We start from the raw sequence: 16,657 nt of genomic DNA, 5'->3' as shown, positions 1-16,657 counted from the left end.
CGCAATGGGAGAGGCCACAACAGTGAGAGGCCCGCGTATTGAAAAAAAAAAAAAAATTCCCCATGATCCAGTGAATGCAGTGTTATCAGTATTATAGTGTACCTTTCTCCCTTCATACATAGTTATTTGAACTTTGGTTTTTTTCCACTTAACTTTGTGCCACATGTATTGTCCCACGTCATGAAACCTCACCACGCTCTCAGCCGCTGCGTGACGTTCTCTCCAAGAAGGTCACACATGCTTGACGGGGTCCTTGAAGTCAGCTAGGGCAGTGTGATTGTCTGGCTTTAGCTTGGTTCCACTTTTCTGTGTATCAGTGAATACCTGTGCGAAAGTCTTTGCATTTTGGATTACTTTCTCAGGCGTGTGTTACCTGGAGAAAAGTGTTTGGGCATTTTGAGGCCTGAGATAAGTTTGGCCGAGCATCTTCCTAATTGTCTGCGATGACTTCCGCTGCCCCCGGCCATGTGAGGGACACCTCCCTCCACCCCTGTGCACTTGGACTCTCGGCTTGCCAGTGTATTTCATGGACTCTGCAGATCTGTGCCGTATTTTCTGAAGAGATGATAATTTGGTTCTAGTTTTAGAAAGTCGCTCAGTGAAATGAAAAGTCCTGCCTGCAGTCCTCTAATATCACGGGGAGTCGTGGTCCTTCTATTTAAAAAAATGAATAAATTCTGCAACCATGTGCAACAGATCTATTGATTAAAGAGAGTTACGTGACTGGAGTATGAAAAGTTTACATAAGCCATCTTTACAAAAAGACTGAAAGTGTGTGCCTGAAATCCCATACTCTAGCATTGTAAATGCTTTTCAGGGCTATAAACATAAAGATTCTTGAAGAATAGCTACGCCGTCTTGCACCAATAATGCATTTGTCCCAAGATAAGAAAATTGCCTGGAAAATGCTCATGTTTATTGGACATAAGAGAGAAGAGTTTCTATAAATCCAAGAGAAAATACCCTGGCTGGTTGAGTTAATGATTTCCCCCTTGGGAGAATTGTTTTCCGGAATGGCTGTTCTTAAATTGCCTGGTTTCTGCACCTTTCCAGCATCCATTCTGCTGGATGTGTTTCTGTTTGGGAGCTGAGAAGCATGTGAGATGAGGATCTTTGGGGACGAAAAGGTTGGGGAGAAAGCAGCAACCAAGCTTTAGGTGGGGACCCTGCTTTCTGAACATCATACGGTTCCCTTGGTTGGCAGCATCGGCTGTTGCCCTGACAGCCCCAGACAGCGTGGAGCCAGGGTGAAAGGGGAGGGCCAGCAGGCTCAGAGGCTTGTTGGAAAGCTAAGGTGATCACATAGACATCAGAGAACCATGCCGAAGTGAATGGATCCCCTCACAGCGCATGGACAGCCAGGGACCAACCAGACTGGGTTGCAGTGTCCCGGGGGCCTGTGCCAGGCGTGGAGGCAGAACAGACTCACCCAAGGGCTATTTGCAGATCCAGTGGACCTGGAGAAGCAGCACACAGAAAGGACCCCAAACCCAGCCTTGCCGAACAGCAGCAGTATCTTCAATTCCGAGAGACTGGAATGAGAGGAGAATCCAGAAGGAAGGCAACAGGAAGAGAGTCTGTCCCTGCAGCCCAGAACCTGGGCAGAAACACCTTCCGTGAAGCATCCTTGTCATTCATTCTTCAGATATTTATTGAGAACCTGCCATGTTCCAGGAACTGCGCCAGGCACCGGAGATTTAAAATCTAACCAAAAGAGACACAGTCCCTGCTCTTGTGGAACTTGTGATGGTAGATGGGAATGGGGTAGGGGGTGAGAGTTTCAGATGGAAAACAATCACAGAAATAAATGAATCGTTTAGGCTACTGGTCAAAGCCAGTCATATCGCCAAGCCAAAAATCGCCAGGCCGGGGATGTGTACTCCTTCCACCGGAGGAGGGTGTCAATGAAAATAGTCAATAAACAATCAATAATAAGAATAGCAAAGAGTTTTATTTGAGCCAGACTGAAGACTAACCCGGAAGCCATCTTCCCAGATGACTCAGAAACTGCTCTGGAGAAACAGCATTTTCAGCACAGTTTTATATCTTGTCAGACCAAAGAATATTAAACAAGTCAGGGTTATACTTCCTCAGGTTTTCAAAAAGAAGAACAGATCGGCACACACGCAGTGAGTCAGTATGGCCTCGGCACCTGGGATGGGAGTCTTATCATCAAAGGAGTGTCAGCATTGGCGTCCCAAGAAGAGGGGCATTTAATCTTTACTTTTAACATGAACGTTGTTTACTTCTGGTCGATGTGCCCTCTTTTTTAATCATTAAAGCATATGTACACTCTATGTCTGATAGGCTACAAATGCCTGAAACACAGTGAGACCAACCAAACTGAAACGTCAGAGTTTGGAGCAGAGAAATGTTTATGGCAGGGTCATGCAAGGAGACAGGTGGCTCGTGCCCAAAAAACCCCCAAACTCCTCCAAGGGTTTCAGCAAAGCACTTTTCAGGGCATGGTGAGGGGGGCATGGTTAGTTGTTGCAAACTTCTTGGTGCTGGAATCCTTCCTTCTTGCAGCTGTCCAGGCAGGTCAAGTCAAACCTCCAACAAGACAAATGCTATGCTCTGTTCTGCAACTTTTTATCTCCATACAAATGGAAAAGTGTAATACCCTTAAAGGTCAGAGCCTTGAGAATGGGCTATCCTGTATATTTCAGGCTATAGGCAACATTCTTAACTGGAAGCAAAAACAACAGAATACAAAGGTGAGAGTAAAAGAAACAGATTTGTTCTTCCGTATTGCACTTCTCAAATCATCTATGGGGAAGGACCAGTTTTTTTTCCCAATCATCATGGAGCATGATTTTACAAAAATATAATAGAGACAGATTTCTAGAAAAATGAAATAAATAGCAAAGGCATTCAAAATATAAGCCAATTTTTAAGTATAATTAGATTCAACAAATGTAAAATTACTCTGTCAAATTGCTATAAAATTTCTAAATTCTACCCTGGATTTCTATGACAGAACTATAACAAGCAGTTCCAAGGCCACACCTGTCTATAGACCACAGTGAGTAGCATTGCCCCAGAATCTGTCCTTGCCCTTGCCCTTGCCCTCCACAAAATCAGAAATGATTTAGACTTGGATTATGTTTCCAACTTGGTCTGATCACAGGCCATCTTTACATGGTCCTTACCTCTCAGCACTGGTTCTCCTGGTTGACAATGGCAGGCCAAGGAAGATGGTACGACAGAAGCCTCGGGCTTCATCGAGAAGCTATTGGGCAGGAAGCTGTCTTAAGTTTCCCAGGTGCTCCCAGAATAAGGCCTGAAATTGTCCACCTACATGCCCGACTCTGAAATCACCCAGGTGACGATGTGAGGGTATTATCAGGCCAAGGGGTCGGTAATCATGGTGATGATTTGGGACAGAATTAGACTCCCTCTGTCATCAGGAAACTAGAGAGAACTTCACAGGCAGGACAAAATTTGAGGACAAATTACTAGTTGTTTCATTTGACATTTATGGAGACATCTCAGGGGATTAGAAAAATTGCAAATACATGAAGTTTTCCAAAATTGGAGTCATATGTAAGTGCAATTTCATCATCATACACACTTGTCCACAGACACTCAAACTCAGGCGGAGGTGTGTACATATGTGTACACACACACACACACACACACACACACACACACACACACACGCCACGTCTTGGATCCTTTTCATTTTAATGCGTGGCAGTCTAGAATCTCTGAATTCCAGATGACTACCTTCTTCGCCTTTGACGAAATTGGAGAGTGTGTGTGTGTGTGTGTGTGTGTGTAGATTTTCATACATCTAATCACTCACTCATTTCATAGATATTTATTGAGCACCTATTATGTGCCAGGCCCTGCACAGTGATGTATAAGTTATGCTCCAGAGCATGACTGGGTGATAAACAAAGAGTAAATAATTCTCAGAAGGAAGAGAAGGGCCAGCCACAGAGGGGCCAGGGACTGACCACCAGGCGGAGGGCTGACCTGCGTTGTACTCTCTGATCTGAACCGTGGGTACTTTTTCTCTCCCTTCTTCTCCTTTGTAGTTAATTAAGATCTCCCTTTTTAGTAAGAACTAAAAGGTAATAAAATCCTCTTGTGAAGATTAAGTATAGTAAATGCCAAGGGGTTAGTAATAAAGGAAGGGCAAGGATTCCTTATATCTGTAATTAGTTCAGAGAGTTTGTGTTTTCTTTCTTTTTAAATTGTGCCTGCAGGTAATTGTTTTTAATTGGGGAAGGGAAAGCCGTATAATGTAATGCTCAAAAGTAGATGTGCCTCTTATGTGTTGGGCCCAGGGTAAGTGGTTTGCATTTGTCATCTGATATAAACCCAATCAGCAGCTCTGAAATAGGTGATAACATCACCAGTGTTTGCGTGAGTAAACTCAGGCAGGGAAGGAACTGACTGGCCCCCCTGTCCGTGGTACCAAGTGGCAGAGCTGGGACTCACACCTGGGTCTAACCCCAAAGCCTGGGCTCTTCCCTTTGCGGTAATTAATATTCCCATTCTACAGATGAAGAAACTGAGGCCCAGAACCATTAAGGAACATGCCCAAGGTTATTCAGCTGGAAAGGACGCTATGTAATTCGTGGGTCCCAGTTCAAAATGAGAATGAAAAGCCTTTTGCTTTAAAATTACTAAGATCTTCAAGAAAGTGACAGCAGAATGTTACACCAAGTATGGGGCCCTTCTGCACATGAAGCTGGTCTTGGAACCTGGACTGGACTCCTCACCACCTCCTGCCTCCTTCTGGCTGAATGTCCCATCTCACGGTTATAAACCCACAACAGCAGAAAAGGAAATGTTAAATGAAAATGAACTCAGAAAAGCAAGGGATCCTTTTTGGAGTTGGGTTTTGGAGTCATGCAGGCCTGGCACAAGTCCTGGCTCTAACACATGTATGGTCTTATCTAATTTTCACACCAGCTCCCTGAGATGTAGTTGTAATTTCTCCCCATTTTACAGATGAGGAAACTGAGGTAGAGAGTGTCTTGCCCCAGGAGCACTAGCTGGTAAGCAGAGAAGGCAGGCGTCTGACTCCTCACCCCTCATCTCTATACTCTGTTGCCTAAGTGTCACCATGGCCCTACCCAAAGTCAGGCTGGGATACTGAGGAATTCACCCCAGGAGCCCTGTAGGGGAAGGAGAGAGAAGGCGAGTCTCAGAAGCCAGCCCTTTTCACTACCATTTACAACAAGGGCCGCTCCCTGGCCTAGCACTTAAGTCCCTTGTAACCTGGCCCCAAAGTTCCTTTCCGGCCCATCTCACACCAGGCCTCCCAGAGGCACACCCCTGGCCTTACGTTTGTCTGTGCTTTCTGAGTCCTGCCAGGCTGCTGGTCAGGGGGCACCATTCGTGTCGTTTTCCATCGAAATGGCACCCGTTGGCATTGTACAGCCCCAAGGCCATGGTGGTGACACCCTAGAGTCCTCTCTGCCCCCCGAATGCCCCTCATTCTCCAGTGCTGTGTTAAGCATGCCTTCTACCGTCTGCGTCCTGATGCATTGACAACTGGGGACTTGCTGAGCCTGGAGGGACTGCCCCTCTCGATTAGGTAATTCCTAGAGAGAGCAAACAACTTACCCTTTTGCTTTTCAAACACTAACCAACCGACCCAGAACCCACATCCCCACCCACCTCTTTTATCAGGCTCTCACACTCCAGCCAACATTCACCTGCCCTACTCACCCCAGGGCCAGGTACCAGACATCGAGGGACAGCCCCTACGCCCCAGAGGCCACTGAAATTATACGAACTAGGCGATCCTAAGGCTGCTTACCCTGCCTCGCCTCTTCCTTCCCATGCAAACCACAGTACAGGCCCTTGCCTGTGGTTTTCCCCTCTCCCTCTGCCTCCTGACTGACCCTGTGCTTCTCCATGTGCCCCCAGTGGTGTGGGCCCCCTCGCTTTGGGACTTGTGAGTATAACAAATTCTCTTATCAATGGCAATAATATCCTGATCTGTTGGCCTTATCACACTTAAATAATAATACCACCTATATTAAAACAAAGCCCAGGTTGCTTCCCCCAGGAAGCTGCCTCTGATCACCCTGGTCGGGATAACTTATCTCTTCCTCTTTGTTCTCTGGGACCCACATTTTGTCCCTCTGTCCCTCTGTCTGCCTGAAAGCTGGCCATGTGGCTGCCTCTGCCCTGACCGTCAGCACCATTCAGTTAAGGGTTATGAGTCATACTTCTCTGCCTCCCTTGCCTGGGGCTCTGCCTGGCACATAGTAGGTGCTCAGTAAATACATGTCATCTAGAATAAAGATAAGAATGATACAAGACTGATGATGGTAGTGGTGGCAGTAGCTCTCTGTTCCTGGTGCTTTGCATACCTTTTCTCCAATTCCCAAAGCAGCTCTGCAAGGTAGATTTGTGTTGTCATCATTCTACAGATGAGAAAATGAAGCTCAGGGAGGTTCACTGATTTACCTAAGGCCACACCGCCAAGAAGTGGCAGAGCCATGGTTCAGACCTGAGTCTGCCCAGCTGCAGAGTTAACACTCTTGAATTTAGTTAAATTGAATTGAAGTTAATTCCACATCGTGTGACACTGTCAGAGGTGATTCTCTGAGTGGGTTGATGGAGAGGTGGCAATCAGGAATGTTCTAGTGTTCTGCAAATGAGCACCAGCCCTAAGCCAGCTGCCGAGTGATCTTTTCAAAGCACAGTCTAGATTCTTCATGGCCTCACTAAGCACCCATTTATGGCTCTTCACTGGCCCTAAGATGAAACCCAAACCTCTTAGCCAGCATCTGTCATCTGATCACTTACCTTTCCAGCCCATCTCTACCTCTTTACTCACCCCCAACTCAGAGGCACTGGACGGCCAGTGGAGGCAAAGATGCTCCCTATTAAGCGTGGGTACCTCCCTGGCTTTGCCCTGGGGGAAAGGAAGTCCCTTGGTGCCAAACCAAAGCCACTTATTTCTAAGAGAAAGTCTTGAAAGATGCCAGGTGGTTGATGCCTGCAGAGACTGGTTAGAATGTCAGCTGCCTGAACAATCCCTGATCAGGAGCGAAAACCCCTTTCCTATCCCTCCCACTCCCGGCATCCCCACATCCAGCCACTTACCTTGTATGAATCCTAGAAAACCCGATGCTTCTTCCTCTGCTAGAAGGTGAGACCAGGAAGAGCTGGAGGCCCTTTGAACATGAACAATAAAGGAAAAAGGAATGTTCGGACACACCTGTGTCTGTCCCTCTCATCCTTCTGCGTCCCTTCTGAGTTCAGAATTGGAACAATGGACCTGAGTGTCTTGGATTACAAGAGCCCTCAAAGCCTGTGCTTTCCAGAAGTCTCAGATTAGCTTTGTTCCACCCACAGGCATCTAATAAGAGCATTCCAAGTGGTTAATATTCTCCAGATGAGAAAATATATGTTCCCCCAATTCAGCAGGAGTTATAATGCAATCATCCTGTTTCTAAATCCTTAATGCCCCGAGAAGGAATTTAGCTCCTGAAGGCATTCCAGTGCTAACCTTTTCAGGAATACTTATGATGTCATCGAGCTTGATTATTAAAACAACAGGTGGTCTACTTCCTTTCTCTTCCTTTGAGAAAACAGTGGAACCACAATTCATTAACTAATCTCTAGGTTCTTTATACATTGAAAAGATTTTGTTTCCAAGCAGGACAGCTCAGAGTTTAGGAAGCTTGAGTGGGATGTTTCTATCCTGAGGCTTCAGCAGGAAGGTTGCTGTGTTGGGCCCTTAGCCTTCAACGCTCACGATGAGCCCACGAGGAGGTGTAACTATCCCGAATGTACAGATGAGGCCACAGAGACCCAGAGATGACAACTGTTTTGCAAAAGTCACATGACCCGCATTCGGAGGAGATGAGATTCAAGCCTAGATCTCTCCAGTCTTCAGTGTCCAAGCAACCCCTCACCCACACAAACTGCCCCTAAGGTCAAGCAGTGATAAAACTGACAACAGTCCTTAATCCTTCACGAGCATCAGAGATTATCGTCTTTTTTTTTCATATATCAGTGCAAATTGAAGGTTCAAAAATGAATCTGGGGACTTCCCTGGTGACACAGGGGATAAGAATCCGCCTGCCAATGCAGGGGACACGGGTTCGAGCCCTGGTCCGGGAAGATCCCACGTACCGCAGAGCAAATAAGCCCGTGCGTCACAACTACTGAGCCTACGTGCCACAACTGCTGAAGCCTGTGCTCCATAACAAGAGAAGCCACCACAAGGGGAAGCCCGCACACCGCAATGAAGAGTAGCCCCCACTTGCCACAACTAGAGAAAGCCCACGCGCAGCAACAAAGGCCCAACACAGCCGAACAAATAAATAAAATTGAAAATCTTGAAAGACAAAAATGAATCTGTAAAACTCACCATTCTCAGTTCCAGCAAATCCTCAGAATCATGGAGGAGCTATTGTAAAAGAGCCCTGTGACTGTGGGCAAGTCACACCAACTCTCAGCCACAGTTTTCCATCTGCACAATTAAGATAGTAGCACTCATGGACTTTCCTGGTGGCGCAGTGGTTAAGAATCTGCCTGCCAATGCAGGGGACACGGGTTCAAGCCCTGGTCCAGGAACACCCCATATGCCGCGGAGCCTCTAAGCCCGTGTGCCACAACTACTGAGCCTGCGCTCTAGAGCCCGTGAGCCACAACTACTGAGCCCGTGTGCCACAACTACTGAAGCCCGCGCACCTAGAGCCCGTACTCCGCAACAAGAGAAGCCACCGCAATGAGAAGCCCGCGCGCCACAACGAAGAGTAGTCCCTGCTCGCCACAACTAGAGAAAGCCCACGCACAGCGATGAAGACCCAACGCAGCCCAAAAATTAATAAATAAATAAATTTATTTTAAAAAAAGAAAAGATAGTAGCACTCATTCACTGGGCTGCTGGGAGGATTAAATGAAAGAAGAGACCTAAAAGCCCTTAGCACCTTGTAGGTGCTAATAATTTTATGTCTTCTTATTTCCTGCAATAAATGTTATTGCATAAATAATCACTTAACAATAATAACTGTTGAATATGTCCCTTGTGTTTGAGGCTGAAACGACTGCATTTAATCCCCCTAGATCCTGGGTGGTAGGTGTGACTTTTATTGAGACTCAAGGTGGGTAAGTAGTTTGCCCAGAGTTCACACAGGAAGTGGGAGGCCTGGAATTTGAACACAGACACCCTGAATTTAAAGGTCATACTTTTAGCCATCCTGCCATCCTTCCCTCTGGAAAATGAAGATGAATAGATATTTCATGTGACAAAGGCTGAATTTGATGACTTGCATTTTGCTCTCTTAATCCCCACCCCAACTCCTTCTTGGAAAATGAAAGATGTTTGTGTGAGCTTCCCACTGTCTCCAGGACGCTACACTCAGAAAGCTTCATTGATTTCTTTTACTATATGGTTGCAATTTTTACCTACGCTTCATAAACCCTCAAAAACAAGCCTCATGAGGTCACCAAAGCAACTGGCAGGTGTGATGATCCTAAAGTTCTTCTGTGCATGATTTCTCTTCAGAGAGGGACTCGTCCCCTCTACCCAGGGGCGGCAAAAAGAATTAAAACTTTGCTAGGACTGTGCCTCCACTGACTTTTCCTTCGTTATTTATTTGCTTCTTTATTTACACTCCTTCAGAAAAGGACTCGATGTGGAATTTCTCATCAGAGATAACCACTAAAATATCTAGATGAGAAAGAGACACCCACAGTCCCCACAGAATAAAGGGAATCGATACTGATGTAAGGCCATACCAAGGTCCCCCTGCACAAAACCATTTCCCTGATTATTTTTAAATCTGTATCTCTAAAGAAAAGGAAGATCCAGGGAGAGAAAAGTGAGGAAGGGAAGGAAAGAGGCCCCCTCCTTGACACCATGTTTAATTATTGGGAAGAGATTCCTCCATTATCGGTTCTGGACCACTTGCCTTGCTGAGGACAAAGAAAAGCAAACATGTGATGGGCTGCTGTTGGGATGGATGGCTCTGCAGGACTGAGGGTAGGGGCAGACGGAGGCAGTACCAGAGAAGCTACAAACAGGCTGTGGCTTCTCTCTCTGGCTCAAGAAGGGATGCCATGGCTGAAGTCAAGGTTAGGTCTCTGAGGCTTCTCAGATCCACCTGGCAAACATTTCCTGTGCTCAGAGCTAGGTGTGGAGGGATCAAAAATAAACGCACAATTCCTGCCTTTAAAGAGTTCTTAGTTACAGGAAGAGGCAGGCACACGAATGGATAATTCCAAGATGATATCCTACAGGATCCATTCACACTTCCTACCACTGTCTAGTGAGCATGTGCTCTGTGCCGGCCATTGTGCAAAATGATGGGGATTCAGGGTAACCGTCAGCTTGGAGTCTAATACTGTAGTCTAATGGTGAATATGCTGTGAGAGCACAGAGGAGGGTTTCAACCCAGACTGGAGAAATCCTGAAAGGTTACATGCGGGCGGTGACAGACAGAAGAGAATAGAAAGGGCACTCCACGCAGAAGAAATGGCATGATTGAATGCTCAATAGTATGAAACATTGTGTACCTAGGACACGACGAGACTTGTCATGTGCGGACCTCTGCTTACAGCACTGTGAGTTTTAGATATATCTAAGAAAAAGCCCTCCTGTCTACCAGTGATTGGTCCTTTAGATTGACCTCTAGAGCGTGGGCTATAGCAGCTTCGTGATCTCATCCTCCGGGAGAAGACACAGCTCCGCGGAGCTCTGAGTAAAAACATGTAATTGGGTGTATTCTCTTTTACTTGTAGTCGCTATCATTTAAACATCCTCCCATGGCAAGTTCCCTGGTGATGAACCCCACAACATGGTGTGCAATCTTTGCTTATGGCTCAGAGAAACCCCTTAGAGTATGGCTGGTTAATGCAGGGGTTCAGAGCTAAACCCAAATTACCTGGTTAGCTGGAATGTGGCAGGGTTGCAGTGCAGGGGGGATGCACGTCTCCTTTGCTCGCTGGGGAAGGAATAACATGGACTGGGGCCCTACTGCATGTCAGGCCCGCATGGTTGCACCTGGCCCTCAGCCCCCCAGTGTGGTCCCTACTTCACTGATGAGGTACCTGAGGCTAGGAGACCTTCACTAACCTTCCCAAGAAACTCCTGACCTGATTGAGTCAAGCCAAGATCATTGCGGCATCCACTTCAAATGAACTTCTCTGAGGCTTCCCATGGGCGTTCATCCTTGACGTTCAGGTCTCGGCTCAGACAGGAACTCTCTCCATCTATGGAGTCACTCTCTGTCACCACTTTTCCTTTCATAGCACTTACCCTCCCTGACAGGACAGCATGGACATATTCATTATCTGCCTGTCTCTCCCAGCTCCACAAGGCAGGGACCCGTCCTGACTCCTTCACTGCTGTATCCGTGATGCTACAAGCAGAGCCAGGTACATAAGAACCCCAAACAAATAAATGCTTTCTTACCAAACGAAGCCATCTGACAGTCCGTAAGCCCAGCCCTTCCACTCCACTGGTTTCCTCAAGGTGGCGGCCGGTGGCCCATGGAGTGTTTCTGGGGAACCCCTGGGTGGCTGATGAATGACCCTACATGCAGGACTCTCTTGAGTTTCTCAAGGGTGAGGGCAGGCAGTCCATGGCTTTTCATTTCTACCTTAGCAAAAGGATACCATCTAGCAATGTGACAGATGTTTGAGATTCATAAACTAATAGTACCACAACTCATGTTCCTTGATGATTCAGACTTCTACCCACAAGTCTGGTTCAGGCTGGCACAGACCTCTCAGGCAGCTGTCGCTCTCAGCAAGTGCTGTTGCCAGTCACCATGAGCGTGGCCTCGACTCGCCTCTGACTTTCAGTGGCTGCTATCATTGTTTCAATTCATTCTTGTGTACACTCACGCTTGGTGTGCATTTTTGTTGATTGCTCTGTTTCGTGTGGTACCATTTTGATTGTGATTTTGTTCCTCTCCAGCATTGTATTGTCTCCAAGTTATTTTTCCACTAAAAAGCAGGGATAAGACCATCAGCCCTCCTTAAGTGGGTCACAGTCCTGAATGTTCGGGAAAGAGTCCTTGCACCTCACCTCGTGGCCTCATGTAATCCTGAATTACCTTGCTCGCCTTTATTTTGTGACCAGAGGTATACGTTCCTAAAACTCACCTTGCTGGGCAAAACGGGGAAAATGGGGCAAGGGGCTTGACACTCGAAAATGTCATCAGTGACACATAAAAAAGAGAGAGAGGGAAAACGTTAGCACGGTGTTACTTTTACACAGGTTAAGTGGTTAAGAAATAGATAAGTACTACAATAAGTAGTACTTGAAGAGACCTGAGGTTTGCTTGTGGAAGTGGACACAGGAAAGGTTGCAGCTGGTACGTTACTGTGAAGAGGGTTTTCTGATGGGAATGGAAAGTTGTAACAGTGGTCCAGGCGGGTGTGGCTTTTCACACGTGGTGAGGGGAGTCGCTGGTAGATGTCTGAGGTCTGTGCACGTGCCTGTTTTGGACATTCCTACATGGCTCGGCTCAGCTCAGCTGGGTGCAGGTTTCTGCATTCACCTAATATTTCTCATGCAAGAAATCTTGCATAAGCAAATGTGAAATTCCCATTATCCTCAAATTGTTTCCTAATATATCAATTGTGGTGGAACAAATTCACGTTTTCAAAACACGTGTTATAGCGGAACTGTCTGTACCTGACTTACTGTCATTCTTCCCTTGTTTGCTCAGATTGGACCAAGAGGATTGAGTACCAGCCTGGCTCAGGGAGCATGCCCCTGTTCCCCAGCATCCACCTGGAGACGTGCGACGGGGCCGTGTCCTCCATCCAGATCACCACAGAGCTGCAGACCAACTACATCGGGAAGGGCTGTGACCGCGAGACCTACTCTGAGAAATCCCTTCAGAAGTTATGTGGTAGGTTTTTCCCTGTTGAGATTAGTTTTTAATTATTTTTTTAAACAATATATACAAAGCATATGTTATTATATTATGAAAGAATCGCCCCTCCCCACTTCATCGGTATGTGTAACCTCTGGATGGATACTGTTTACTTATCATGGTTAAAGGGTCAGAGGGCACAGGTTTTGGCATCAGACACACCTGATCAGATCCCACCATGGACCAACTGTATGGCTGTGGGCAAGTGATGTGACAAAGCCTCTATTCTTCATCAGTAAAATAGGGATTCATGACCTCATGTGTTGTTTTTTTTTTAATTAATTTATTTATTTTTGGCCGCGTTGGGTCTTCGTTGCTGCACGTGGGCTTTCTCTAGTTGCAGTGCGCTGGCTTCTCATTGTGGTAGCTTCTCTTGTTGCAGAGCACGAGCTCTAGAGCGCAGGCTCAGTAGTTGTGGCGCACGGGCTTAGTTGCTCCGCGGCATGTGGGATCTTCCCAGCCCAGGGCTCAAACCCTTGTCCCCTGCATTGGCAGGCGGATTCTCAACCACTGCGCCACCAGGGAAGCCCGACACCATGTGTTTAAGAGCACCTAGCACAGGGCCTGAAGGAACAGGGATCCCTTCCACTGTGTTGGTTTACAGAGAGGTGCCTGCCCAGGGGCCAGTGTGAAGGGTGGTGTCAGCCACTTGGGGAGAGGTGGGTCTCCTCCCCCAGGACCAGCTATGGAACTTGAGGGCTTAGTGCAAGTGAAAGTGCAGGACCCTTTTCCAAAACTATTAAGAATTTTAAGGCAGCAACAGCAAAGCATTAAAGCAAGCTGGGGGCCTCGTGTGATTGTTCAGGTCACATGCTGGTGAAGCCAGGCCTGGCTGCCCAAGTCAGAAAAGAAGAGCTAGGGCGAGAGTGGAGGTGGGATCTGGAAAGTCCAAGTGTGGGGGACAGAGGGCTTGCTGTCCACAGGCTGAAAGATGGCGCCCCAAGATAGGAGCAGGCCGGAACTAGGAGCCAGGCTGCTGGAGGTTCTGTACAAGGGAGCTTAGCTTTACTGAGCACCTGCTGTGTGCACCCTCCTAGAATCTTCACATGCCCTACCCTAAGTTCCCCACTACACTGAGGAGGGTCTTATTCACCCAGTTTTAAAGATGGACAATTTGAGGCCCAGAGAGGAAAAATGACTTGTTCAAGGTCATGCAGATAGAAAGTGACAGAGCCAGACTTTGAAGGTAGGTTTGTGGGAATGAAGGGCTCTTTGGCTCAGGATCTGTGACTCCGGGCCAGGCCTCTGGAGCCGGAACGTAAACTGCTCAAGTCAGCTGTGGAATAAGATACTCAATACGGGGGGGACGGTGCCATGTGCTTGGTAAACCACACCGTGCACGGGTGGATGGGTCTCCTTCATCCCCACCACGTATACTTCATTTCTGTTCTCTCCAAGAATATTCAGGCCCTCACACTGACTCTCCAGCTGGGCTGTGGGCAGCTTAGGAAAGAGCTTCCTCTTAGACGGGGCCTACACTTGGGGGTAACTCCATCCCCACCAAAGGAAAAGGAGGTCCCGAACACACAGCGTAGCCTGCATCCCCTCCTGGGGACCCCTCCACTACTCTCTTCAGGGCAGTTTTTCTCTCTCAACATTGACACACACACTCATGAACACACATGCACACACAGGTGCATACAGGCACACACAGGTACACACATGCATACACAAATATGCACACACATGCACATACGTGCGTGCGCCCACACACACACACACACACAGCTCTTGCCCAAAGGACCAAGTGACAATTTGAGAACTGAATGTGAAGTACACCCCGCTCGGGTCTCACCGCGTCCTATTTGTCATGTCACCAGGCCGGCAAGGAGGGCATGTGGGAAGGCCCGTTTTTCCAGAATGATGCAGGAGATTCGGAAAAACACCACGACCTCCATATTCCAAACTGCTCTTGTAAAATTGGCTCTCAGGGGCCCGCAGTATTGAGAAAGCTGCCTCTGGTTCTCTCCTTCAGTCCGGGAGCGGAGAAGCCAGCTCCGCTGACAACTTACTTTGAATGAATATCCCATTTCGCTCCCCGTGCACCTGAATTATAAGTCAAGTCCACCCCATGCCACCGCGGGTGACGGTCATTTCCTGAACTCCTCCAGGTTAGAAAGAGATGATGGAATCAGCTTGTTAAAGATCAGATGGGCCCAAGGGCGCACACTGGTGATTTGATTCTGAATGTTGCGAAGGGGAGACCAGGAGATAGGTAGAGTGAAAAGGATTTTCTGAGCGAAGAAACTTTAGAGCCAGATTGCATCTGGTTGTTAACGTAGCTCATTGCTTCTGGGCTGCCAGCCTCACGTGGCAGGAAGGCAGGTTAATTCAGTCAGGAAAGCACTTTCCCCTGAGATGCGAGCTTATCTGGTGCTGGGAGCGACCATTTGTTAAGAGAGGTCTGCCTGTCTTTCTGGTGACCTTCCCGGCAGTGCCACCCTCCCATCGCACTTCTGGAAACCCTGAGTGAGCCTGACAGGCAGGGCCACTCCTGCCTCCAGATTAGGAGTCTGACTCTTGAATCGGCGGAGAGAGAGTTCAGGAAAGAAGGGCAGGAGCAAATGAGTGAGACAGATGCCCATCTGCTCTGGGTCAGGTTCCTCAGGCCCCACGCGCTCTCCAAACCGTGAGGGAAAGGCAGGCCAGATCGCTTCTAAAGCAGAGCCTGGGTTGTAATTCCTGACTCCCATGGGGCACCTTAGGTTCTGGAGACAAGCTTCTCTGTGTTTTCAGTGGACGGTCGACAAGTTGCTGGCGGGGTTTCCCAGCCAGGGAGCCACCATGACACTTTAAGCCCCTGCGTTCTTGCATTTTTCATTCTACAAATCTTTATTGACTTTGGATGGAAACAGGGAGACCACTTAAGATGTTATCGTCATAGTCTAAGCAAGAGAGAATGATTTCTGAACCGGGGGAGTGGCGGTAGGGATGAATTTAAGACAGATTTAGGGGGTAAGAGTCAATCACTGATTAGCTGTCAGCAGTGAAAAAGAAGGAATCTTAGAAGATTCTAATGTGAGCATCTAACTGGACGAGAGTGCCACCAACCAGTAGCCACCAAATTCAGGGCAAGGGCGGATTTAGGGGGCAGTGATGACTGGACCTGTGGAACATCCAGGTGTGGATGCCTAGCTCTAGCCTGGCTCTCCACACCCCGAGGACCCACCTCCATCCTGCTGATCCGTCCTTATAGCCCATTTCTCCCTGCCGTCCTGCCTCTTCTTGGCCAGGGTAACCCATCTGTCGCCGTTCCCAGTTCATTCCCATTCCTAAGCCTTTGTTCATGTTTCTTCCCGCTAGAATCTCTCACTCCTTCGCCATTCCAAACGCTTCCCTTAAGTCAATATTCGCCTGCCCTCTGTGCTCGCCAGGGTCAGTCCTGGGGCGCTTCCTGGTGTCTTTGAGTTCTGGCGTTGCTTCTGTGACATTTGTTGTTGTGCGGTGACTCAGGCAAGGGTGTCTCCCCAGAGGCGCCTTGTGGAGGTCCGGTCGCTGCCCACCTGCTTCTTCCTCCTGCAACGTCGCTCCACAACGAGCAATGATGGGATCCTGCGTAAGGGGCCGTCGGACAACAGCTGGGCAAAGCTGCTGTCGGGAAACACCAGACAGGTGCAGTAGCACCAGAAATGGCCTCTTTGTTTCCAGGGGAACACTGGACGTCAGGCATATCGCTGCCTGCAGTTTGTGCATGGAAACACTTCCATTCCATCTTGAAACAAAAACGATACAGGGCCCTGCACCTGTGTCCCCTTCAGCTTATAGGACCAAACTTAGCCTGACAT

The 16,657-nt window shown here is 47.9% G+C and overlaps 1 protein-coding gene across 2 annotated transcripts in view; it reads left to right on the top strand.

Annotated features, from left to right (window-relative positions):
- Positions 1-16,657, top strand: part of CLSTN2 (calsyntenin 2) — a 652,733-nt gene that overhangs the window by 520,525 nt on the left and 115,551 nt on the right. For both annotated transcript variants that reach the window (XM_067737667.1, XM_067737668.1), the window contains one exon: positions 12,663-12,848. In XM_067737667.1, coding sequence (XP_067593768.1) covers positions 12,663-12,848 — 186 coding nt within the window. The remainder of the gene's footprint in view (positions 1-12,662; positions 12,849-16,657) is intronic.

This window comes from Pseudorca crassidens, chromosome 5 (genome assembly GCF_039906515.1).
Source record: "Pseudorca crassidens isolate mPseCra1 chromosome 5, mPseCra1.hap1, whole genome shotgun sequence".
In the NCBI taxonomy this organism is placed as follows: Eukaryota; Metazoa; Chordata; class Mammalia; order Artiodactyla; family Delphinidae; genus Pseudorca; species Pseudorca crassidens.
This window is presented reverse-complemented; position numbering and strand designations above follow the sequence as displayed.